At 44.1% G+C, this 27,069-nt stretch overlaps 2 protein-coding genes across 3 annotated transcripts in view; one reads left to right on the top strand and one right to left on the bottom strand.

The window, feature by feature from the left end:
- The window catches only part of Rngtt (RNA guanylyltransferase and 5'-phosphatase), a 331,478-nt gene extending 330,947 nt beyond the window's left edge, over positions 1 to 531 (bottom strand). For both annotated transcript variants that reach the window (XM_004628220.3, XM_023711882.1), the window contains exon 1: positions 300 to 531. In XM_004628220.3, the coding sequence (XP_004628277.1) occupies positions 300 to 363 (64 nt within the window). In that variant the 5' untranslated portion in view covers positions 364 to 531. The remainder of the gene's footprint in view (positions 1 to 299) is intronic.
- An 18,365-nt stretch (positions 532 to 18,896) lies between these two features.
- LOC101585542 (40S ribosomal protein S15a) lies at positions 18,897 to 19,350 on the top strand. Its single transcript, XM_004628215.2, has one exon. The coding sequence runs from the start codon at positions 18,923 to 18,925 to the stop codon at positions 19,313 to 19,315; it is 393 nt and encodes a 130-aa protein (XP_004628272.1). The 5' UTR covers positions 18,897 to 18,922; the 3' UTR covers positions 19,316 to 19,350.
- Positions 19,351 to 27,069: the final 7,719 nt, after the last annotated feature.

The raw sequence follows: 27,069 nt of genomic DNA, 5'->3' as shown, positions 1-27,069 counted from the left end.
AATTCCTAATTAAGCTTCAAAGTACTCTCCCTCGCAGTCCTGTCCTCAGTTCCCGCCACAGAAGCCTCCGTCTGCCCCCTGTAGACGACACTCGGCGCTACCGGAACCGTGACGAGTCCCCATCCACTCCCTCCCGTTCGTGTTCCCAAACACTCATCCACCAAATAACCTCCGGCCGCGCACCTTCGTCCCGAAACACGGCTAACGGGCACCGAACCTGCCCAAGCCGCGTTCCGCTGCCGGCCCACCCCCCGGGCCCGCCGGAGTGCGGGGATTCGAACACGCCGCTCCCTGGTTACCTGCCACCGGCTGGCCGCGACGCGGACAGTTCAGCCACCGCGGGGGGATTTTGTTGTGAGCCATGTTTCAGGCCCGCGCGGAGCCGACCTGGGCAGCCGCCGCCTCAGCGTCCGGTGGGCACCAGTGGTCCGAGGCACCCGAAGCCCCACCAGAACCCGAAAGCCACCAGCTCCTATCCGGGTGACGTTAGGAGCGGCGCGCCACTTTCATTCTACATCCACTGCTCAAGACTAACCCACAATGCACCGCAACTTCCGCCCCTGAAGGCCCCGCCCCCTCCTTTCCGAGGTCAGAGGGGAAGAAACGCAAGTTCAGAGGAGCGAGAGCACGAGAGCGAAAGCCCCGGCTAGTGGGGCGGGGCTGGCCTTGCTTGGCCCCGCCCCTCCCGCCCTGTTCCCGCCCCACTACGATTTTTTTTAAAGTTCGCCGTGCGCATGCGCGGCTGTTTCTCTTTTGGAGCTAGGCTGGGTAAGGTTTTTTTTCCCATCTAACCGATGTAGAGAAGTCTTCCAAAATTGTAGGAAAGTTAGCATCTGAGCGAGCTTGGGTTTTTCTGCTGCTTGTTTCTTTTGTTTTTTTTTTCTTGAGACGGGGTCTTGCTACCCAGTTCAGGCTGGTACACAGTGATCCTCCTGATTCAGCCTCCCGAGTGCTAGCTTTACTGGAGTGCGCCACCACGCCCCCTTGTCCACGGCTTTGTTAAAGGCTTCAGCCTTAGTGATAAAAGGGGCCTTCCCACTGCTTGGTGTCCCGGTCAGACCTGGGTTTCGTTCGGTATTTGAAAAAATTCTAATGAGGATCAGGGGGACAAATTTTAGAGAAATTCTAAGAACAAAATATCATGGTACCAGCAATGAAAAATTTCTCTTGGAGGGCACTGCTGGGGACACATTAGTCCACTAACCCATTAAGTATCTGAAATTAATTCCAAAACATCTTAGAGTTTGATTTGTACATTTCTACAGTCCAGGTTTGAAATATGTTTGGGACAGGGCCAGGGAGATGGCTCAGTGGAATAAGCGCAAGGGTCTGAGTTCAATCCCTGGTCCCACCAAAAAAAAAAAAAAAAAGATATTAAATATAAATCTGAATGATGGTTAATAAACTATAACAGCACTTTGGCTTTAAGAACCATTCCAGGGGCTGGTGAGATGGCTCAGTGGTCTAAAGCACCTACTTAGAACAAGCTTAGCAAAGCACAGGGACCACGGTTCAATGCCCCAGCACCACATGCCAGCCAGCCCCGCCCCCTGGTGGGCTGAGCTGGCCACACACACATAATTAAATGAAATTTAAAAAAAAAAAAAAAAGAACCATTCCAAATTTTTGAACTGCAAGAGTATGAGACTTTAGAGAATATGTTTAAAGTATCAGCAGGAATTTTCTGAGCAGCTCAGTTCTGAATGCCTGGACTCTCTCAGTAAGAGGATTCTTCTATAAATAGATAAAGCCCACTAGCTATCTCTTTGTGTTACCTCACATTCTTGGCCTATCTCAGAGTTATGTTTCCTCAGACTTTTAGTGAAAGTGTGAACTGACAAGTCAAGACCCAGTTTCTTGGGCTGGTGAGATGGCTCAGTGGTCTAACCGCGGTTCAATCCCCAGCACCACATGCCAGCCAGCCCCACCCCCTGGTGGGCTGAGCTGGCCACACACACACACACACACACACACAAATAAATAAATAAATAAATAATTAAAAGAAAAAAAAGACCCAGTTTCTTTACAGACCTACAACCTGCCCAAATAACACCCAATTAATTCCTTCCTTTGCTGGTGGAGAAGTGTGTGCCATGCCCAAAATGATAAAATATTTGATCCCCGAGCCTCCATCAAGGATGGCATCTCAGCTTTACCTCCTGGGACAACTCCCTCAGACACTGCCTTCCTACATGAGCAGGAAGAGCGAGGGGTTGGCAAATTCCACAGCCTGAGATTCATTACTCAGCTTGAGGCAGACCTCGATTCAACACAACAGAGAAGGACTCTTACGGACTACAAGGCATTTTTAGAAGGTTTTTTGGTGGGCTTTCAAGAGGATGGTTGGAAAAACAGTGGCCAATATGTCCTTTCTATCCTCTGTAACCTACGGACATCTCATCAGGGACACCTTGTGGCCTGCTGCTGCATCCTTTGTGACCTAAGTAAAATGGAACTCCGATTCTCTGAGATGGCAGGTGGAGGTGTTGCTGCCTGGGATCTACCACTGTGTACACCATACCTCACCAGGAGTAGGAGTCCTAAGCCAAGGGAGTCGCTGTTCCTGGCTGTAAGGCAGTAGTATGTGTTTAATTTTTACTCCGCTCTCCAGCTAAGCTCCCTCCGTCCTTGGTGCCACAAGCTGGGGGAGGGCCCTGTGGCTCCCATTTGCCCACAGTAGAGGATAGAATGAGAAGGCCGCTTCCAAGGAAGCAGGAGTTTCTCTCTCCCTACGGAAATCCCTTGTCTCATGGCTGTTTCTGCCCACGTGGCTCCTAGTCTCAGGTCTCTTCCTGGGTGAGTAGAAAAGCAAATGCCCATAGAGTACCAGCCTGGCTCCTCCCTAGATTCCTAGAACCCTCAATTCACCCATCCAGATAGGTCTCAGTCTCCTCCTTATTAGTTGTAGGATCTCTTCATGGGTGAATTCTTCCATAGAAAATCCATTTACCCAGGCTGGGGAGATGGCTCAGTGGTCTAAAGCACCTACTTAGAACAAGCTTAGCAAAGCACAAGAACCGCGGTTCAATCCCCCAGCACCACATGCCAGCCAGCCCCGCCCCCTGGTGGGCTGAGCTGGCGCCACACACACACACACACACACACACACATAAATAAATGAATAAAATTTAAAAAAGAAAATCCATTTACCCATAAGAAAGAGAAGGATGAATAAAAATAATTATCCTGCTAATGAAAGAAAAAAAAACTTTGCTTAGAGCAATTCTTTTGAGAAAATTTGTATTCATAAAATGTGTGTAAGTCTTCTAAAAGCTGAATGAACATCTTGCCCTTTTCACAAGCTAGGGCCTGAGCTCAGTCTCTGAAATGCAAACATCAGGGAAGGTCTTGCTTCTCCCTGTCACCTTGGAAATTTAGCCCACCCTTTTAACCCTGAGGAACCATGTTCCAGGCTGTAATCACCTGTTTGTGTAAGAGATAAGGAAGGCTTTCTCTTGCCTGTAGATAACAGTAATTAACTGGCCCAAGTGGTCACTCTAATCACCTAGAAAACAGGACAAGTTCTGTTTATCTTGAGAATATTTAGGTAAAGGATTGTATATGCTTGGATATGGGAAAAGGAGATTGATTTCTCTCTCCCAAACTGCATTAACAGATTGCCTGTAGGATTTAATATTTGTTCAAGAATGAAACACTTCTCTTCCTTTTGCATGAAAGAGGAAAAGTATCTTGTCTAGGTTGCTGGGTTTATTCCCAGTTTTCCCCCAGGTGCTGTTCATGTCCCCCCTCAAAGTAATCGCAGTAGTGTGTCCCCCACTGATTCTTAACAGTGTCCTCCAAGCTTTGCTGGGAGCTCAGTTTCAAGTTCCAAGCACCTCTAGAACAGTTGCCTAGGGGCTAACCTTGTTTATTCTCCTCACCAAGTTCCTAAGGCAGTGATGGTGAACCTAAAATTTTCAATGATAAAACATCCCAGGATAGCACACAGCACACGGGCCACAGGGTCACCACCACTGCCCTAGGGTGCGCAGAGGATGCTCCCAACTGGATCCCAAAGCCAGGGAAGTGTCAGAGAAGGACAACAACATTTCAAAATCAATCCTCATCTTCCTTAGCTGAAGGGCACTTACCCGGTGACACTTGCACCTCATCCCCTTTTCCATACTAGTGGCCCAGCACCTCCACCTCCTGCCTGCACTGCCCCAGCCTCAGAGCTCGAGTTGGGTTCAATATGGAGCAGAAAGGAACAAGAATCACATGTCACACAGAGGTCACATTCTAAACTCAAGCTATTAGACAAAAGAAAACAAATTCAGAAGTACCCTCCATTGTTTCTTCCTTGGAGCCCTGCAGTCATTGACTGGCATTCAGGGCCCTGTTGTAAAAGAAAAAAGTAATCTTTGAATAAACTGATGCTTTTCATAGAATTTGCTCTTCTCCAAAAGATGTTTCACATCCTGCTCCAGGGCACAAACTCCTGGAGAAGAACAATAGGTTTTTTGTTTGTTTTGCGGAACCAGGGATTGAACTCAGGCCCTTGTGTTTGTCAGGCACCCACTTATTCTACTGAACCATCTCCCTGGCCCAGGAGAAAAACAATAGGCAATCTGTCCTACCTAACGGCCCAGGCACAAGTCTTCCCATGAGGCATGTGCTGTTACCATTTGCCTGCACCTCCGAGGATAATTTTCACTATGCTAATAAACTAAAGGTAACTACAAGTTACTTTAGTGACTGCACATACGTCTACCCCTTGCCACCTGGATTTTGCCCCTTATCATCAGGGAAGACGCCTAAATGGGTCTGGAGCAGCACCTGTCATTCTCTTGTCTCTCTGGGCTTGAGCTTAAGGCTCTTGTTTTCTCAGCCAGATGGTCTCTGAAGGCTGAGCTGATTTAGCCTCTTGTCTCTGGGAGAGTTGCCTTAATTTCACAACCTTGAAGACTCGTCCACTTTTTCATTGGCTTGATTTTTTGTTTTTTTGAGACAGGCTGATCCTGAACTCTCTGTGCAGCCCAGGCTGGCTTCAAACTCATGGTGAACCTCATGCCTCAGTGTCCTGGTACCAGGATTACAGGCATGCAGCACCACATCCAACCAGGCCACTTTTTAATCCATCTGCCTCAACCTCCAAGGTCACTGAGATTACAAATTGCACCAGTGTTCAGTTTATGCCCTTAGTCTTACAAAGGGCTGTTACCCCACAACTGAGTTATAAAAATTCAAGCCTAGGTGGCGACCTAGCACAGTGGTTCCTGTGCCGGGCTCTATAGCGCGAGGTCGCCGGTTTGTGCCCCCGTCCTGACTCTTTTGGGCTGGGGAAATGGCTCAGTGGAATAAGTGCTTCTCTGGCAAGCGCAAGGGCCTGAGTTCAATCCCCGGTTCCGCAAAAAAAAAAAAAAAAAAAAAAAAAAAAAAAAAAAAAATTCAAGCCTATTATGAGTTGAATTGAGTCCACCCCAAAAGGAATGTTGAAGACTACCCCTGATATCTCAGAATGGGATTGTATTTAGAAACAGAGTCTGAACATAAGTAAGCAACAGTTAAAATTAGGTCATTAGGGTCTGGCATAGTGACACCTGCTCATATTCCTCCATAATTAGGAGGCTGAGGCAGGAAGAGCACTAGCTTAAGGCCGGCCTGGTGATATAGCAAGATCCCTGTCTCACAATGAAGAAAATATACAAGTTCATTGGGGGGGGGTTCTAATTCAGCACAACTGGTATCATCAAAGTTGAAAATTTGAGCACCGGCAAGATAGCTCAGTGGACTAAGAGACTGCTTAGACAAGCGCAGAGACCAGGGTTCAATCACTGGCACAACATGCCATGCCAGCCCCACCTCCAGGCACACTGAGCCAGCCACCAAGACTGGGCATGGTGGTACATGCCTGTAATTCCAGCACTGGGGAGGCTGAAAACAGGAGGATCACTACTAGTCAGAGCTGCATAGTGAGATCCTGTGCCCAAAACAGAAAAAAACAAAAGCTGCAAATTTGGATGCAGAGACAGGCACACGCAGGATAGATTATGTGCAGATACACATCTAGACTATGAACCTGGGATCAGTGATGTACTATCTTGTTACTTTTCTCATTGCTGGGACAAACTATCCAACATCCAAAGTTAAAGGAAGAAAGGTTTATTTCAGCCCAGTTTCTAGAGGTTTCTGCATGTGTTCTTGAGGGACTTAGATTCCTGGTCAGGGAAGCCTGTGGCAGCAGCCACCTGAACGCATTCCCCAGGGCAGGTGTCTCTGAAGGCTTCGGTGCTCCCCCAGGAAAGGGAGAGCGTTTATTATCTGTGGCTGAATGTCTGAGCTCTTTCCATCAGAGATGGGCACAAAAGACCAGAGTGTGCCAGGTAAGTTTCTATTTATAAAAGCACAGGAGGAGCAAGGGAAGGTGGCACTTGCCTGTGATCCTAGTACTTGGGAAGCTGAGGCAAAAGAGTGCTGTCAAGTTCGAAGTCAGCGTGGCCTGCACAGTAAGTTCAAGGCCAGCCTGAACTACATCGAGATCCTGTTTCAGAAAACCAAAATGATAACAATAACAACCCTCCACCACCACCACCACCCCTGGAAAATGTGTCTATACTTATAGTAAAGTTAGAATGCTGGCTCAGAAAACATGGGTTAGAGTAAGAGACAGAGTCAGGTTTGGTAAGGCTTTGCATTAGTTTTCTAGACTGTTATTAAAAAAGTACCCAAAGCTGGGTGGCTTAAAATAATACAGATTGGGCTGGTGAGATGGCTCAGTGGTCTAAAGCACCTACTTAGAACAAGCTAAGCTAAGCTAAAGCACAGGGACCACGGTTCAATCCCCAGCACCACATGCCAGCCAGCCCCGCCCCCTGGTGGGCTGAGCTGTCCACACACACACACACCCACACACACACAAATAAATAAAATATTAAAAAAAAATAATAATAATAATAATAATAATAATAATACAGATTATCAGAGTTTTGGTTGGTCGAAGTCTGGAATGAAGATATTGGCAGGGCCATGCCCCCTCTGGTAGCTATCGGGAAGAATTTTTTGTCTCCTCTGGATCTTTGTTGGCAGAAATCCTTTGGGTCTCTTTGCTTGGTTTGTATCTAGATGTCCTCCAAAGCCTCATTTGGTCATAAGTGGGGCTTTCTGAAGTTCTCAACAAGAAATGTCTATAGGGCTGCAAATATAAGCTCTGCCCTGTAAGAGTGAGAGCACCAGCAAGATAGCTCAGTGGTCTAAAGCACCTATCTAGGCAAGCACAGGGACTGTGGTTCAGTCCCGCACACCACATTCTGCTCTAGCCCCACCCCAGGGCGGGGTAAGATGGCCATCAAAGACAGAGTGAAAGCCAATTCTCCAACCACAAACCTGTGTGCACAAATGTTGCATCACTTTGGTTTCTGTATGTCGACTTAGTCTTTTCTTTTTTTTTTTTTTTTTTTCGGAACCAGAATTTGAACTCAGGCCCTTGTACTTGCCAGGGAAGCGCTTATTCCTCTGAGCCATCTCCTCGGCCCCTTCGACTTAGTCTTGATCCTGTGTCTCTCCCCACCAGACAGGTAGTAAAGCCCAGTTTCAGCATTCTTAGGGCTTGCGCCCCTCTCCTGCCCAAGGAATTACATTTTGGCTCTAAGGGCTCAGACAACACATTCCCAGATTAGGATGAAGGCAAAATTGTCCCTTTGTCATTGGTTATCTGGTCACTCAGCTTACATTGATCTTTGATATGGTTCCCTTGGATCCAATAGTGTCTAGTATCCCTCAGCCACACAATGGGGAGAGGGTGCCTTTTATGTTGGTTTTGGTTTTGGAGACAAAGTCTCACTATGCAGCCCAGGCTGGACATGAACTCACTATCTACCCCCAGGTGGCAATTCTTCTGCTCAGCCTCACAAGTGCTGGGTCTACCTGATGTACCACTGTGATGAGCTGACAGGCACCTCTTGTGAGGATGGAAACCCCGTTTCTCCAGCCTTCCTTTGTGGTTTCACCCCTCTAAGGCACTAGAAAGGACAGAGCCAGGATAACTTCATCTGCAGTCTGGGATAATGTACAATCCCTCCCTTCATCCGCAGATAAGTCCAAATGAAACATTGTTAGTAAGATGACTGGATAATGTTAGGAGAAATTAATTTTTAGAGCTTTATGAGAATTCATATAAAAATGAGGGAATCATCAAAGATGATGCTAATCTTTCTGTTCTAAATAGGAAAACCTTCAATTTACCAAATGCCTCTAAGAATTCTATCGAGTATAAGAAACAACACAAAAATGTGTATATTGAGTAATTTCCCTGGGATGGGAAGCTGGATGTATTGTTTTATGCCAAAACCACCAAGTTCTTTTCATTATCTTCAAAAGTATGTTCATTAGAAGATGAAACTAGAATATTCTCCATGATTTTTCTACTACACGACTGAATCACGTTGGACGGTAGAGGGAGCTAAAACCTAAGAAAGCCAAGCTCTCCGCGCTGTGGTAGGAAAGAAAGTAGGTCAGTGCGACAGGTTTTCACTTCTGTATGCGTATTATGTTCCTGCTCCAGCGTTGGATTTGGCCCCGGTCTCCGAACTGATAATAAGATGGATCAACCGAGCCTGCCAGGAGATTAAATAAGCATGACTAGCAGAATATTTCTATCGTCCGGTTCATACAAATCTCTCTATTGGAGAAACCTAAAGATTAAAAGGAAAAAAACAGCTGCTTTCTAAACATTCCTGTCAAGGCATGAAGGTTTTCAGAGATGATAACTACCCGCTCTGGCTGTCATAAAAATGCGGAGCGCTGTCTGCCTTTTTATTCAGTTAAGCATCCCCTTTGTGTGAAGTGGGTATTGCTATCCCCTCCCCTTCTCGCGGCAGGAAACAGGTCGGAGAGAGGTTTGGGTTCCTGCCCAGAGCGCCCAGCTGGGAGGCGGAAGAGCCGCGCTGTGCCTGATCTCCTGCAAACTTGGCCACCCGCGCAGGTTAGCCTTAAGGAGAAAACTCACCCTGTAGGAACTGAGGTTTTGTTTTTCCACTTGAGAAGGTGATTAGGTGATCCTTGTGGTAGCATGCTTCAAACCCTTTTGTGAGGGAGCTCAGGCTGGCCTCAAAATCCCTCTGTAGCCTAGACTGGCCTCCAACTATTATGTATTTATTTTTGCGCTGGGAATCGAACTCAGGACCTTATGCTTGCCAGGCAGGTGCTTATGCTGCTGAGCTATCTCACCAGCCCCCCCCCAACTCTTTCAGCCTCGGTCCCCCCAAGAGTTTAGATCACAGGCAGCGCCCCAGCCTGCTCGCCTCCTCTCCCGTCTGCTCTGCTTTCTCCCTTCTCTCTCCTCTCTCTTTGCTGTGCTGGGGATTGAACCCAGATCTCATGTTTGCTAGACAAGTGCTCTACCAATGGGCTGTACCTCCACCCCTAAGTCTCTTTCTAGAGAAACTGCATGAGTCTGAATTAGCCACCAGCAGCTGGAAGAAGGAAAGAAAGATCCGCCTTAGAGGCACCTGCAACATTTAGCCTCTAGAACCATGAAAGCATACATTCTTGCTAGAATTTACAGTCCTCCTGCTTTAACTTCCCAGATGCTGGGATTATACACATGTTCCGCCATGCTTAGTTTAAGGCTGCCCTTTTAACAGCTGTGGATTTTTCGTGGAATAACTCCAGCCACTCCTTGACTTGTGCAAAAATCATTTGGGAAGCTTCTACCTTATAAGTGATCCATAGCCCTTAGAGAAGATGGATCAAATAAATGTACAGTGTACCTATGAGTCATCCTTAAAATACTGGTACTTTCTTCAGTAAGCTTCTATAATGGAGAAAAATTGTAATTCCACACAAGCTTTGGAGACCTGTTATCACTTTGTAGATTGAGTAACCCTGGGAGACAAGGCAATCTACCGACTCCACAGCCTGGAAACAGTAGCTGGACCAATGAACTGCCTAGAAACAGTTTTTGGACCAATCATGCCCCTAGAAACAGTACCTGGACCAATCAGCTGTTTTCTACCAACTGTTTCCCCTAAAATCTGCCACTGCTGCCTTGCAACCCCAAATCAGAGAAATAAAATGTACCTGAATTATATCTAGACAGACTTCCTCTGTCCTAGACCATCTTTGGCTTGTTTGACAAGTACCAAGAATTCTCTGTCCCTCAATGGAATTCATTCTGTACCGAGTAATTTTTTAGCTACGTCCTATTCTTTGTGGAAAGAGGTAAGAAATAAATAAATTTCAAAATATATCATGTTGTACATTGTAGTTGTTCTGCTATTTTATAGGAAGATTTTTTTTTTTGGTTTGGTTCTCAAGTTTGGCTGCACATTAGAAATACCTGGAGTGTGTTTTAAAATCCCAAAGCTTAGTAATCACCCCAGGCCAATTAAATAAGAATTTCTGTTATCAGTATTCATTAAACTTGCACAGATGATTTGACAGTGCATCATAAGTTGAAAACCTCTAAATATTAACGAGATCAAAAGCTCCACAAAAGCAAAGTAGTTTCTTGTTATTTTGCTTTATCTCATCCTGTGCTGAGTGATACAGCTTTTCTGCCTGGGACAAAGCAACCAATGGGTAGTACTGTGACTACAAAGAGAGTTAGAGAAAGATACCCAGGACTTGGGGGGAGGCCACAGTTGTGTCATCTCGGTGCTCAGTAAGAGAATGTGAGTAGTATTAAGAGCAGGCTCCTAGGGACCCTGCTGTGCATTTGAAGTTCAGCTCTGTCCACACCTTTCTGAAATAATGTAAGACAATTGTAAAACAGGGAAGTATAAGTATGTATTTGAGGGGATGTCCTGAAGATTGCATTCGATAACACAGCTAAAGCACTTAGCTCTGCCCTTGACACACGTCCATAAACAGCAAACTAAGAATCAACAGAAAATGAACGAGAGGTTGGGAGTTGAAAGCTAGGCAGGAGCATGCAGTTACTGTATTCAAAGTGCCTCCTCCGGCCTGTCATTTAACCAAAGAGAAGGTAATATAATCACTTCTGTAATTTGAACATTGCAAGTAATGTTATAGTACAAAAGTGTCCTTGGCTACCGACTGGGGTGGGGCACACCACTGTAGAGATGGGGGCAAAAAGACAGAATGCAGGGCGCATCTCTAGCACTGTATGGAAGAAAGAGTGTGTCTTCCACCCCCGGAGCTTTTGTCCAAGCAGTGGGAGACGTGCCTGCCTTACTGGAATCATAGGAAAGAAACCGCGACTGTTCTAGCCACAGCTTGACCCTCCTTGTCAACAGGCCCTTTTGTAAACAAATTCCCTGGGGACTCTCCTGTCTGACCCACTGACATAGCCCCCTGGATCCGGGCGTCAGAATCATATAGCAGCCTGATCTTTTGTTCTCGAGAAACCTCTCTTAGAAACACAATGTATGGAAGAAATAGGTTTTAAAAACTTAATTGCATTTACATTTCACTTTGTTAGAGCAAAGACTTTTTTAATTAACCTCCATTAGTCATAATAATACTGAGTCCCATATACAAGAAGGGCACAGTGAGGGAACTTGATTCTTCTCGTATCTAAAAGATATCTTGGAAATAAATTATACTACATGTATTAACTCTTTAAAGCTGTTTGGCTATTTGCTTGAGAGATTTAATTTTGTGCAAGGAGGTAGCTCCTGCTCTTCCGGTCCAGCTAGCAGCCTCACACACATTGGTCATAAATGGACTCAGAAATTTCTCCTATGTTGAATGTAGGGGGAAGAACTACAAACAGGAAGCCATCTTTATTACATCATCCCCAATACAAAATGTTATATAATACAGCTGACTGTTCTCTAAAAGATATCCTAGGCCTCCCAGTGTTGTTCCAACTGCGTAACAAATTTTACTTCATAATATTACTGTGGTTTAAGAAACTTGTATTGCAGTAAAAGATACATAATTTATTTTCCGGATGATGGATAATGTAGGCTTAAAATTGTAATTTGTCACAAATATATACTACAAATGTAATGTAGAAGATAATGTTTTCATGTAGATATGTCGTTTTCAGTCACATCGATTGGACTATTATTTCTACCATTGATTTTCCCTCATACCTTTCTTGAAAACCAGTGAACTGTATATGTGGCTCTGGTTCTGGAGTCTATTTTCTGTCTTTAAATATATTTTTATTCTGAACTGGCTTAGAGTAATTGCATGTGTTTATGGAATGCACCATGTCATTTCAGTGTATGTGTACAATGTACAAAGAGCAGATCAAATGATGGATTTATCTGTCACCTTCAACGTCATTTCTTTTGTTGGGAAGATTAAAAATACTATCTCCTAGCTATTGGAAAGTAGCCGATTAATTGTTGTTGACCGCAGTTATTCTACTGTACTGGTTTTTGTTTCATTGGTCAGCTCATCAGATAGTGAAGTCCTCCAACTTTGTCTTTTTTCAAGATTATGTTAATATTGTAGATCTTTGCAATTTATAAGCAGCTTTTCATTTCTTCTTAAATAACCCTGCAGGATTTTGATTGGGATGAATTTCTATCTGTAATGTGTTATATTCTTCAGTGTAGAGGTTTTGTACATTTTTTGAAAATGTATTTATTCTTAGATATTTTATATTTTGATGTTTTTGTACGTGGAAATATTTTTAAATTTTATATATGGGCAGGAGCATAAACAATATCTTGGTGAATATGAAGAATTTGTGCACTGAAATGGTTAGATTATACAAACATGTCAATTAAGTCAAGTTAATGAGAGTATCTTTTAAACTTTCTATCTCCTTATTGATATTTTGTTACCACATGCTGAAGGAATATTAAAGTCTTCAAGTATATTGTAGATCTATTACTCTCATGAATTTTTTTCCTTCATATATTTTGAAGTACTGTTATGCATATGCACTTAGGATTTTTATGTCTTCTTGAACAATTAACCTATTTATTGTTATTAATTGATCTTTATCTTTGGAAATATGCCTTGTCTTAGGAAATCTACTTTGCCTGATATATATGCTTAATGTTTGCATGGGACAGAATTTTCTGGCCTCTAACTTCTAAACAGTGCTTTTACATTTAAAGATTATGTCTTGTAAACAATACATATTTGGGTCTTATTTGCTCTCCAGAGTGACACGCTGACATCTAATTTGAGTATTCACCCCATTTAGTGTGATTATGTTATGGATGGATTGAAGTCTGCTATCTTGCTGGAGTTTTTTTGTCCCCTTTGTTTTTTGTTTATCCCATTTGGATTGAGTATTTTTTTCATCTCTCTCTCTCTCTCTCTCTCTCTCTCTCTCACTTACTCACTCTCTCCTGCCCTTCAGTACTAGGGGTTAAACACAGGGGTGCTCTACCACTGAGTTCCACCTCCTTATTTATTTATTTACTTACTTATTTATGAGAGGATCTTGCTTTTAATTCAGGTTGGCTGGGAACTCACTATGCAGTCCAGGCTGGCCTTGGATTTGTGGGAACTCTCCTACCTTAACCTCCTGAGTGCTGGGTTTACAATGTCTACGCCACCATGGCCAGCTATAATGTCCCAAGACCTTCAGTCTACCATTGCCTTGCTTTGTTCCTCCTTTTTCTGGACAAATCATGCTCATTACTTAGGTTTCGATTAAAAAATCATTTCCCTAGTGAAGGAATCCCCCACCTCCAAACTAGGTCAGCTTCCTATCTTAGAGGAGCTGCAGCAAAGCACCTCACAGGGTCTGAAATCCCCCAAAGTCAAACAGAACCATGAAATTTATTTTTCAAAGAAAGGAGGGGGCCTGCCCCGTAGCTCAGTTCTTTAAGTGGCTGCTTCAACAAAGCAGTCAGGCTCAGGTTGCTGTGGTTCAATCCCCACAACACAAGACAGCCAGTCATGCCTTGAAGGCATTCGGCGCAAAAAAAAAAAAAAAAAAGAAAGAAAGAAAGGAGATGGCATTAATAGGCTGTTCATTAGCAAAACATGCTTCTCTTTCTCAGGGATAAGAAGTATATGTAATATCTTTAAAAATCCTCTGTTAAAAACAAGCACGGTGACGTGTGCTTCTTGTGCCAGCTTTTTGGGAGGTGAGGCAGAAGAATCACAAGGTTGAGGCTAAACCTGGGCAACTCCGCAAGATGCTGTCTCAGGGAGAGTAGAGAGTGCTAGGGTATAGTTCAGTGGTAGAGTGACTGCCTAGCATGCATTCCATTCCCAATACCAAAAAAAGAGAAATCTGTTTTGATTTAGAAATCATTTTTACTTGCTTCTCACATTAATTATACCTCCTCAGTTTCCTAAACAAGGTAACAGAGTTGTCATTGGACATTGCCATGGTTCCCCGATAAGAAGACTCAGAGCAGCAGCTCGCGTGTGCACGCGCACACACACACACACACACACACACACAAACACACAAACTCAGCAGCAGCGGTGGCAGCACATGTACATGCACATACTCAAAACAGAGTCACAGTCAAGTCATTTGTGCAGCTCACCAGCAGGCTGCAGACAAAACCCCAGGCCCACGTGCACTATCTGGCCACAGTGGGTGGCTTCACATGTGCAGAACCATGTGGCCAACTGCAGAGCTCCACATACAGTGCAACTAAATAATTATAATTACAACTAAATATTAATGAACTGGATGAGCAGAAACCCAAGAGCTGGTGAAAATCTTGACTTGGGGGGCCTGCCCACTAGCTCAGTTGTTGGGTTTTTTTGGTAGAACCGGGGATTGAACTCAGACCCTTGCGCTTGCCAAGGAAGCACTTATTCCACTGAGCCATCTCCAGGGCCCCTAGCTCAGTTGTTTAAGCGCCTGCTTAAACAAAGCACTCACACTCAAGATGCTGCGGTTCGAACCCAGATACTCTCCCAAAACCAGAAATGCCCTCAAGGCATTTTCAGGTCACCAAAAAAAAAAAAAAAAAATCCTCCTACCATTTTAGGAGCTGGGGTGATAGCTCAGTAGAGCAAGTGCTTGCCTGGCAAGTATAAGGGCCTGAGTTCAATCCCTGGATCTGCCAAAAAAACAAACAAACGAAAACCTGGACTTGCACCATGCTTTTTGGTGCCGTGAGCTGTCTGTCTCATTGCAAGCAAAAGGTTCAAGGCAAGGGTCTGGAGGCCCAGCTCAGTGGTAAAGCACTTGTCTAATACAACCAAGGGCCTCACATTGACCCCCAAAACATGAAAGTAAAAAGATCTAGAGTAAGATCTGATTCTGACCAGGAGAGTGGGATTGAGCCCCAAGACAAAGCTTCCACCAGCCTTCAACTACAAATGCCAGTGACTCCCTGCAGTTCCCCATGTGGTGCTGAGAGAACAGTTGGGCCATGTGTTCCTTACCTATGCTCCTCATCTATATATGACACCCATAAAGGGAAGACTAGGGCCAGGGAGATGGCTCAGTAGAATAAGCGCTTACCTGGCAAGCACAAGGGCCTGAGTTCAATCCCCAGCTCCGCCAAAAAAATAAAATAAAGGCAAGGCTATGTCTGTCCTGTTCCCAGTGGTATCTTAGTAGGTGACACCTATTCGTCTCTTCGTCATTTAACACGAGTTATATATTCCATAAGGACTATTCTAAACACCATCTTATTGTGTTTTCAGTACATTCATTCCTTTAATCACTGATGTAAATACATTTATATGTCTGCTAAAATTGAGAAAGCAAGGATTAATATGGAAAACTCCCTCCACTTATGCTCATAAGGCTGGGTGTGGTGGCACAAGCGTGAAATCCCAGCATGCAGGAGGCTGAGGCAAGAGGATCTTGCAAATTGAAGACCAGCCTGGGCTACAAAGTAAGCTCAAGGACAACCTGAGCTGCATAGCAAGACTCTGTCTCAAAAAGAAAAAAATAAAAATTCTGACATTATGTTGAAAAGCAAAGTATCTCATAAACTTGGGCAGGGGAGATAGCTCAGCATCATAAGCTCCTGCCTGGCAAGTACAAGGTCCTGAGTCCAATCCCCATTACAAAACAAAACAAAACAAAAAAATAAATAAGACAAAAAAAAGAAACTCATAATCCATAAGAGGCCCACAAATTACAGGTAAACAACCACCATTTGATACACAAGTACCACCAGAGTATGAAAAGGGTACTATGCACAGATTAACTAAAACAGCAACAAGGAATTTTCTCCTACCAAATGATTAGAAAATATAAAAATAAAACAGTCGAAGGCTGAGGCCAGAGGACTGCAAGTACAAAACCAGCCTAGGTAACTTAGTGAGACTGTCTCTCAAAATAAAAAGGTCTGGGGAAGCAATTCAGCAGTAAACACCTTTGGGGCCAGGGAGACGGCTCAGCAGAATAAGCACTTCCCCCTGGCAAGCGCAAGGGCCTGAGTTCAAGCCTCAGTTCCACAAAAAAAAAAAAAAAAAACAGTAAACACCTTCCCTAGCATGTGTGAGGCCCTGGGTTCAAATCCCACTACCAGTTTGTTTTTTTTTTTAAATTCCAGTTTCTCTTCATGTCACATGCTTTATCCATGTAGTCATGTGACTCAGGAGAGGCCAACTTCATTGTCAACTCCAAAGGCTGATCCCAAACAAACCAAACACCAAAATCCTGTCTGATTCATTTGAGAACTCAGGCTTAAACCAAAGGCTAAGTGGAGGGTAGATTACACTGCCCCCCGGGATGACTGGGTCTGGGAAGAAGCCAAGACTTCAGGTGACCTGAGCAGACTGCAAAGGGGAACTCTCTTCCCTCATCTGGGTAGCATTTCTCCCCCTCTGGTGTTGAACTTGAGCAGGAAGGAAGTTTCCAAGGCTCATGCCCTCAGGGACCTCTGAGGACAGTGTCAGTCCCTCAAGTGAGGTGGAGGGCAGAAAGCTAAGGCTGGAACCTGAATGACAGCACACCTGGGGGCTGCTCCCCTTCCTAAGTGTCCTGTTTTGCCACAATCTCCACACATTTCCTACTGTTTAAACCAATCTGAATATTGTTACTTGAACACACAATCTCCTAATTGATAACGAAGCCAGGTGTCGTCATACTGGGTGGTAATATGGGGAAATATTCATATGAATATCACTAGTCCCAAAAGTAGAATAAAAAATAATATGCATATAAAAATTATGACGTTCGAAGGTCTGAGAAGTTTGGCACAAGTACTAATAATGGTTGCATTTGGGATAGATCCTCTGGGAGGCCTCTTTTTCTGAATCTCTCACCTTTCTGTAATGAATATGTGTTACTATCATAAAGAAATGGTCGGGGGCTGGTGAGATGGCTCAGTGGTCTAAAGCACCTACTTAGAACAAGTTTAGCAAAGCACAGGGACCACGGTTCAATCCCCCAGCACCACATGCCAGCCAGCCCCGCCCCCTGGTGGGCTGAGCTGGCCACACACACACACACACACACACACATAAATAAATTAATAAAGAATATTTTTTAAAAAAATAAAGAAATGGTGTTTAAAAATGCTATGGAAACTTAGAGAAAGGAGGGGCTGGTGAGATGGCTCAGTGGTCTAAAGCACCTACTTAGAACAAGCTTAGCAAAGCACAGGGACCACGGTTCAATCCCCCAGCACCACATGCCAGCCAGCCCCGCCCCCTGGTGGGCTGAGCTGGCCACACACACACACACACACACACACATAAATAAAAATAAAAAAAAAAAGAAAGAAAGAAACTTAGAGAAAGGAGTGCTTACTGCCAAGCAGAGAATTGCGGGTAGCCATTACCCAGAGGCCATGTAAGCCAACATTGTGAGTGGTATCACTCACTGGAGGAAAGAGACGGGGTGGGATTGTAGGTCACCTGACTTTCTTTGCTACCTTTGAACAAACTGATTAACTTCTATTAGCTTTGCTTTTCTCATTTGTAATTCAGAGACAGTCTTATCTCATAACACTTGGGCTAGGATTTTATTTATTTATTTATTTATTTATTTATTTATTGCCAGAACCGGGGATTGAACTCAGGCCCTTGTGATTGCCAGGCAAGTGCTTATTCTAGTGAGCCATCTCCCCGGCCCCATAGAATTTTAATTTATAATTATTGGTGTTATTGCTATAGCAAAAGCAAGGAGTCATAAAAGAGCCTGGCTGATTCAGGGAGATTTTAGTATTTTAGTGCATGTAGCTCATAGGACACATGGCAGAAGCAGGACCAGAAAGCAGGCAGGAACTGGGTCACAGATAGACCCTTGGGTCGTGTAAGAGAGAACACCTCAACTCAGTTTGAAGCTGCACCCTACCTAGAAAAGCCATGCAGAGATGCAGAGGCCACTTGAGATGGTTTTTTTTTTTTTTTTTTTTTTTTTTTTTTTGCGGAACTGGGAATTGAACTCAAGGCCCTTGCGCTTGCCAGAGAAGCACTTATTCCACTGAGTCATCTCCCCGGCCCCTGAGGTGGTTCTTTGGGATCACCTGGGCTCACTATGGCTGCTTGGAAATGTGCTGGGACTGAGGCACAATGTGTCCCAGAGCCAAGCAGGGCTGGCTGGCATGTGGTGCTGGGGGATTGAACTGCGGTCCCTGTGCTCTGCCGAGCTTGTTCTAAGTAGGTGCTTTAGACCACTGAGCCATCTCACCAGCCCACTCAGGGCATCTTTTCACTTCTTTTTTTTTCTAATGCCGCCTTATTGAGGTATGACTGATATGCAAAATACTTTACATAATTAACTTATATACTTTGATGAATATTTTGTTTCTTCATTTGATATATTTTATTGACTATAATTGACAAATCATGCATCTTCAAGGTACACTACAGCATATTTTTGAGACAGATACATAGTGTGAAATGATTATTACACTCAAGTTAATTGACATATCCATCACCTCCTACTCTTAAAACAGATCCTAATTTCTGCACTTAGAAACATTCTATCATAGCACAAATCAAAACATTCGTTCAACAAAAAGAAATGTGCTCTCAGCATCTCATTCCCAGAGACACATTAAAACATTTAAATGAACATCATTCTAGAAGAGTTCTTGATATTTCTATACGTTAATGTATTTTCAAATATTAAAAATTGGAGCTCCTCTTTCCGCCATCTTTCCATGCCGCCATAATGGTGCGCATGAATGTCCTGGCTGATGCTCTCAAGAGCATCAACAATGCCGAAAAGAGAGGCAAACGCCAGGTCCTCATTAGGCCGTGCTCCAAAGTCATTGTCCGGTTTCTAACTGTGATGATGAAGCATGGTTACATTGGCGAATTTGAAATCATTGATGATCACAGGGCTGGAAAAATTGTTGTCAACCTCACAGGCAGGTTAAACAAGTGTGGTGTGATTAGCCCCAGGTTTGATGTACAGCTGAAAGATCTGGAAAAATGGCAGAATAACCTGCTCCCATCTCGTCAGTTTGGTTTCATTGTATTGACGACCTCAGCTGGCATCATGGATCATGAAGAAGCGCGACGAAAACACACAGGAGGAAAAATCCTGGGATTCTTTTTCTAAGGATGTAAAACATACAAATAAAATGCCTCAGCGGAAAAAAATAAATAAATAAAAATTGGAGGGGCCAGGGAGATGGCTCAGTGGAATAAGCACTTCCCTGGCAAGCTCAAGGGCCTGAGTTCAATCCCTGGTTCCGCAAAAATAAATAAATAAATAAAAATTGGCAGTGCTACATAGACAGTTGTGTTTCTTGTTTTGTGGTGCTGGGGATTGAACTCCAGGCCTTGGCACTGAGGAACATCTTCTTGTATTTTTTTATTTTGAGACAAGCTCTTGCTAGGACACTAAGTTGCCTGGATTGGGCTCCAATTTTCTTTTCTTGCAGAACCAGGGATTGAACTCAGGCCCTTGCACTTGCCAAGCGCTTATTCCACTGAGCCATCTCCCTGGCCCCGGGCTCCAATTTTCAATCCCCTGCATTGGCCTCCTGGAGTGCTGGGATTGCAGGTGTGCCCCCGCCAATCTCTTTCTCTATATATGCTATTTTATAGTTTGCTCTTTTACGTAACAGAATGTAATATCCACCATCCTTTCACCTCAATAAATTCATATCAGCATCATGATCTCTCTTTTAAAACTATTTCATACTTTTATTTCCATTGAATTCTTTGCTTGTGTTTTTATTTTCTAATTCAGTTTATCAGTACATGTGTGTAATGCCTAATGTTTACAGTCTTTGAGGAAGCTGGCACAAACACATACACATCATAATTCCTTTTCATCTTCTTTCCCTTTGCTCCCTCCCCATCTCTTGATCCCTGTCTTAGTTACTCTTCTTTTTTTTTTTTTTTTTTTTTTTTTTACGGAACCCGGGATTGAACTCAAGCCCTTGCCCTTGCCAGGGAAGTGCTTATTCTACCGAGCCATCTCCCCAGCCCCATTAGTTACTCTTCTCATGATCCTGGGACAAATGCCCGACACTCAACATTAAAGAAGGAAGGGTTTATTGAGCTCACAGTTAGTGGAGGTTTCAGTCCATACTCAGCTGGCTCCAAGGCTCAGTGGCACATGGCAGAGAGCAACCTTTAGGGCAAAGGAGCAAAGGGAGGGGCAATAGCTCAGGCAGCTGGCTAGCCTCTCTCCCTCTTTACATTCTCATGTAGATCACCCACCCCAGGGCCAAGGGGTAGCACTCACACCTGCAGTCCCCTTGGATCAAGAACCAGTCACAAACTCCAGAAGCCACCCATGACTTTGAGGGAACAGACTAGACACAAACCATAACAGTCCCTTCCCATTTTTTTCTTTGTTTTTGTTTTTGTTTTTGTTTGAGACAGGGTTTTGCAATGTAATTCAAGCTAACCACAAATTCCCTGTGTCACCTAGGGTAGTCTCAAACTAGTGGTGATCATCCTGCCTCAGCCTCCCAGGTGCTGAGATGACCAGTGGGGACCAACTCACCCGGCTTCGTGGAAGGATCTGAAGAACAGAGTGGGTGGTTATTGCAATAGAATGCTTGAGGGTGGATCCAGAAGTACATGGGCTGAGACTAAGGCAGAATAATTCCTTATGAGGCTACAACATGAGTTCAAGGGCCAAACTAACAGGACCTTGAACTAAAACATTTAAATACAAAAGGAAAGAAGATAGCACACAGGAGAAGGATATACAGGCCTTCATAATATGTGTGTCACCCATGAGAGTAGAGGAAAGCCAAGACAGGACAGGTTTATCTTCACAAACTTCGGTGGACAATAAATCCTGAACACATAACCTTTATGTCTCTATCCTGCATCATCCCACGAGTACAGCCTGCAGAACTCTCCAGTCTGTAAAAGCTAGGGCTGGTGGTATAGCTCAGTGTAGAGTGCTTGTCTAGCAAGCTGAAGGCCCCGAGTTCAAACACCATCCCCCAGCACTGCAAATACAATCTGTGAAATCTTAATAACCCACAATACTTAATGACCTATAAACAATGAAAATAACACAGAATCAAGTCTATTGTAAGCTCAGATCCTCTGGACATACCCTCCCTAATAAATCTCCTTTGTCAACTATTTTTTCTCTAAAGAAAAATCAAGACTAGGAGATATTCTCAGAAGACATCATTTTATATTAGAACAAATCTGTTCTTTTGGTACTGTTGGTTGAAGTAGCCACCTAGAAACAATCAATTTTAACTGAACATAGAGTACTTCTACAAAGATTTATTACTGATTCGGATTTCCTTTTTTGGCTTAATGACTCACCCGCAAAATCCTTTAGAATTGGAAGTCTCTGTACTTTACAAAATTGCCAAAGTTAGTCACTGATTTATTCCCCTGAGTGTTATTTGAAAGAACCTGCTGTGTAAATCTGAACACTGTCAACCTGCACAAACCACGAATCTTTCAAAACTTAATTTTCCCGTGAACGGTGGCTGATGCTGGAGAGTCGACTAGGAACTTGGGTCTGCTGCACTTCTGTGACTGCAGCTGCATCCCACACATCAGCAGCAGGCCCCGCAGAAAGGTGGAGCGGAGGAAGGCTGGGCCCTAAGTGTGCAAACCGAACTTGACCACCACTGATGCCTTCCGGTCAGGCACAGACTCCTAGAGTTCTTGAACGAACGCATGGCAGCAAGGAGCCTCTGCAAAGGAAATTTATTCGTGTGTGTGTGTGTGTGTGTGTGTGTGTGTGTGTGTAACCAGGGATTGAACTCAAGCCCTTGTGCCTGCCAGGGAAGCGCTTGTTCTGCTGAGCCATCTCCCCGGCCGCGGAAATTTATTCATTTTTTTTTTATTTTTTTATTTTTTATTTTTTATTTATTTATTTTTTTTTTTTTTTGGAAATTTATTCTTGAGTTGCACGCGGAACTAACTGCTGGCGGCTAGCGTGCCCCTCCCCCACCCGTTTCCTTTGCTGCCCTCCTCCCCGCACTGAACTGGGACAGTTTCCTTCAGTGCCCTCCCTGGCTATCAAACCACCCTTCTCTACTCCAGTAAGAGCGCGGCCAGGCAAGGACGCACCTTACCCACTCCCCACTTCAGGAGATACAGTGGCCTTTGTGTGAAGAAAGGAGGGGTGCTACAGTGGCTAAGATCAGGAAGGAAGGGATCTGGGCCCCTTATCTGCACTCCCAACTTTCACAGCAAGCTTTCGCCCTGCCCCTCACTGAGCAGGCCTGCAGTCCCCACCCCCAGCCACCTCTTCTCCTCGGGCGGGCAAGTGCAGCACAGGACGGCCCTGGGCTCTGTACTGAAGGCTCCGCTGCAGCACAAGTCCTGTTGAAGTAAGGACTGGCTTGCTTTGGTTTTCCTGTAAACCTGCCCGTGGTTTATCTTCCAGTAGTGTGGGCTCTAAAAGTCCTATGGATCCGTTTTGTTTTGTTTAATTTTGTGTTGATTTCTCTTTGTTCTGAGTAGCGTGGACAGAGCAGTCTTTTCCAAAGAAAGAGGAGTTATGACCAGCACCCAGTAGAGTTGGCTACAGGATCTGGCAGTGGCAGTGACCAGCAGCTTGCTGTGCTGGTCAGCTGACGGTAACCAGCATTATCTGGTGACATCAGGACTGCTAGCCTTGTAGAATAAGAAAAGCTATGGGGGTATTACAACAAATACTGTGAAATTCATATTACTTTGTTAAATAAAATTCTGTATGAGTTGTCAAAAACTAAATTAATTAATTAATTAATTTTTTAAAAAAGCTATAGGGAAGAACCATTGTGCTGCTCATAATCCTATAATTTGGGCTCATTGTCAATTCTTCAACTGATCTCATCCATGGTTAATTACATAGCCCAGGCCTTTGCACTAAACTATATTCTTAGCCCTTTTTTAAAAAATTAAACTAGGGGGGCTGAGACAGGAAGATTGCCACCAGTCCAAGGACAGCCCAGGATATATAGTGAGTTCAAACCTATCTTGGACTACATGGTGAGGCCTTGTCTCAAAAACAAAAATAAAAAAGAGAAAACTTATTTTGACACAGAGTCTCACAAAGTCTCTACATTGCCCAGATGGCATGAATTATGATCCTCCTGCCTCATCCTCTCAGAGTGGGGATATTACAGACTAATTGCACTTAAAGAAAAAAAAAAATTAGCTCAAGCTTTCCAAGAACCTTTCTTAAGACTTTGGCTTGGAGCTGGCATCAGGCCTACTGACTCCTGCTAGCCAGAGCAGGCTCACTGTACGCAGTCAGGCAGAAGGCCTGAGTACTGGGTGGGGTCGTTCACCACAGGCCACACAGAGTAATGTGAGCCAGTAACCAGAAAGATGAGTCTGAATTAACTTGCAAAGGAAAAGAAGGCTATTTGAGATAATTTTGGGCAAGCGTACATGTAAAGGAAGCAATTGTAACAGAGGTGCTTCAGTGACAGAAAGACAGCAGCGGGCCTCAAGCGCAGAAATCTAAGAACAAGTGGTTGTAGGCAGGGAAGGGCCAGATCACGTGCTGCCTGAGTCTTAGGAGTCTGAGGAATACAAAAGGTAGAATCCCAGTGCAAGCTAAGATAAGCAAAAATAAAAATGAAAAAGAGAAAGAGAAATGATGTATTAGGTCCCGTTTTGGCAAGTCCAGCTGGTGTCACCGTGCAGCTGTAACGAAGGGTTCCAATGACAGCCCCAGGAATGCCACCAGCCTCTGACTCCCTTTTGATGATTTCATGTTCAGAAAGCTTCTGAAACTCTTGGCTTAGATCTTACCCGGATTTATGTCTTATAGAACAGAGTCCCTTTCTCTCAACTGTTACCCAGCATCCCAGGACTGTAGCATCAGTCTGGAGCCAACAGAAGTCAGGTTGCCACTGAACTTGGGATAATTCAAGAAGAATGTACAGTAGGTGTGGTAGTGCCTGTCATTAATTTCAGTACTCTCAGAGGCTGAGGCAGGAGAATGGAAAGTTCAGTTAGTTTAGCAACTTAGTGAAATCCTGTCTTAAAATAAAAAACATCTGCGATGTAGCTCAGAGTAAAGGTCCTGGGCTCCATCCTAGTACCACAGAGTACTTCCTTGTATAATGGGACTTTCTCAGTTGGGTAATGGAGCTAGCTCAGAATAACTTACAAAAGCTGATTTTTTATTTATTTTTTGCGGAACTGGGAATTGAACTCAGGCCGCTGCGCTTGCCAGAGAACAAAAGCTGATTTTTTTAAAAAAATAGTACAAGAATTTAACCCAAGTCATTCACACTGAGCTACATCCCCCATCCTTTTTATTTTAATTTGTGTTTTGTTTTTTTTTAAATTTATTTGTGTGTGTGTGTGTGTGTGTGTGTGTGTCCAACTCAGTCCACCAGGGGGCGGGGCTGGCTGGCATGTGGTGCTGGGGGATTGAACCGCGGTCCCTGTGCTTTGCTAAGCTTGTTCTAAGTAGGTGCTTTAGACCATTGAGCCATCTCACCAGCCCTTTAATTTAATTTGTGTGTGTGTGTGTGTGTGTGTGTGTGTGTGTGTGTGAAAGAGAGATAGACAAAGTCTAGAGAAACCAAAGAAAGACTCAACAGTCCTTGAATGTCCCTAGATGGTGGATCACAGCAGAACAATTTGCGCAGGCCAGTAGGATAGAGACATGGCATGGCTACCTGTCAGATTCCGCTGACTTACAGCAGACAGGTGCCAACCCCAGGCCAGGGTCAAAAGCAGGACCCACACCCTGTAGGTGCAGTCGCAGATGCCACATTAGAAGAACCACCAGACTGACCTTAGGCAATGGGGATCTCATGATGGGCTCAGTGTAAGTCACATGTTTCTGAGGGGAAGCGGGTCAAGTGAACCACACACAAGCCACTTGTATGGATTAAAATAAAGCAAACTTGGAGTGCCCGTTAGGAAGAAAGCAAAGTAGGCAAACAAGCAGGCATCCACCACACATGAAATTATATGCTGTGTGAAAACTCGAGCAACAGGAAGTTACACAATGATTTAAATAGCTGAAGGCTTGAGGGAGGAATCGGATTGGTTTGTTGGGGGAAAATCGTTCTTTTTTTTTAAATTTTATTTATTTATTTATTTATTTATTTATTTATTCATTTATGTGTGTGGCCAGCTCAGCCCACCAGGGGGCGGGGCGGGCTGGCATGTGGTGCTGGAGGATTGAACTGTGGTCCCTGTGCTTTGCTAAACTTGTTCTAGGTAGGTGCTTTAGACCACTGAGCCATCTCACCAGCCCGGGAAAATCGTTCTGACTGCAATATAAGAAAATAAATTGAAGAGGAGAAATTCTAGTATCTCTAAATTACTTTTGTAGCACTTTGGCTTCCTCAGATTAGGATTATAACTCTGCGGATCCTCACTTTGTATAATTTTACCTTAATTTTCTGTACCAATGAGGGTAACACTGTTTCATAGATTTGGGAAAGAAAAAGCTAAAATCAGAAGTGAATTAATTATATATATATAATTTTTTTTTTTTTTTTTTTTTCAGAACCGAGGATTGAACTCAGACCCTTGAGCTTGCCAGGGAAGCGCTTATTCCACTGAGTCATCTCCCCGGCCCCATGAATTAATTATATTACACTGTGGAATTTGTTTGCCTTGTGGCACTAGGAATTGAACCTAGGGCCTTTGCACATTCCCAGGCACTTTATTTTGATAGAACCTCACTAAATTGCCGAGAGTATCTTCAAATTTATAACCTGATGGAGACCCCTATGACCACTCCAAGCAGGATTTAGTATTAACCAACTGACTTTTCATGTTTGCTTGTTAGTTTGCCCAAGCCCAAGGGCAACAGATTCATAGTAAGTGAACCTACAGGAGTCACTGGTCCCCACTGAGGGTTGCAACAGTGGGTGAAACCACGAGGCCTTAAATAGCGAGACAAGGCCACAACTGAGGACAGCTGGCTCCAACTTCGATTAGCTAAATAAAGACTGAAGCTGCAAGCATGTCACTTCTGGGTGGAGATAGCATTGTTCTCCTAAATTAACATAATGGAGAAGCCCTTGAAGGGACGCCCAACTCCTGCCCAGTTCCCTTCATCTTCTGCAGTATCCCTCCTTTTGTTTGAAAAGTTAATAAATATGGGCCTCCCAGGGAAGTTCTTTGTCTTTTTTTAAAAAATATATTTAGTACAGGGTCTCACTATGTAGGTCCAACTCAGTGATTCTCCTGTTTTCAGCCTCCCAAAAACTGGGATTACAGGCTAACGCCACCATGCCCAGTCTCAATAGCCATCTCAGTACACCCTGGGGACAGGACTGGCACAGCATTTCGGGGATCGAATTGGTCCCTGCGTCTGCATAAGCAGGCGTTTTAATCCACTTAACTATCTGGCTGGCCCTTTCATTGTCTTAAACCCCAGAAAATTTAAAATTCTGTGAGAGAGGTTTTGATCCTTCTGGGCCCTGAAATCATGCCATTTGTCGCATTTATTTAAGCCTTCATTGTCCATTCATTTGGGAGATTGTTGGTCTGATCAGTCCGCAATAACGAAGGGATTTTATTTGTTTGTTTTGTTTGTTTATTGAGACAGGGTCTCACTATGCAGTTCAGGCTGGCTTTGAACTCACTTTGTAGCCAAGACTGGTCTCAAATTCACAACAATCCTGCAGCCTCAGCCTCCCAAGTGCTGGAATTACAAGCGTGTGCCACGACACCCAGCTAATTCTAAGGGATATTATTAACATGGTACTAATAATCCTGCCTCTGCCTCATTAGTAAGTGGGATTGTGGGCATGCACCACTACACCCAGCTGTGAACGTGGAGTATATATCTACTAGTTTATTTATTTAATGTCAAAAAGTACAGTGCTGAGTTCTTGGAGCCGGGGAGATGGCTCAGTGGAATAAGCACTTCCCTGGCAAGCGCAAGGGTCTGAGTTCAATACCCGG

Source organism: Octodon degus, unplaced genomic scaffold (genome assembly GCF_000260255.1).
Source record: "Octodon degus isolate 3935 unplaced genomic scaffold, OctDeg1.0 scaffold00022, whole genome shotgun sequence".
In the NCBI taxonomy this organism is placed as follows: Eukaryota; Metazoa; Chordata; class Mammalia; order Rodentia; family Octodontidae; genus Octodon; species Octodon degus.
The sequence above is the reverse complement of the archived record's forward strand: the minus strand, read 5'-3'. Positions and strand labels throughout refer to the sequence as shown.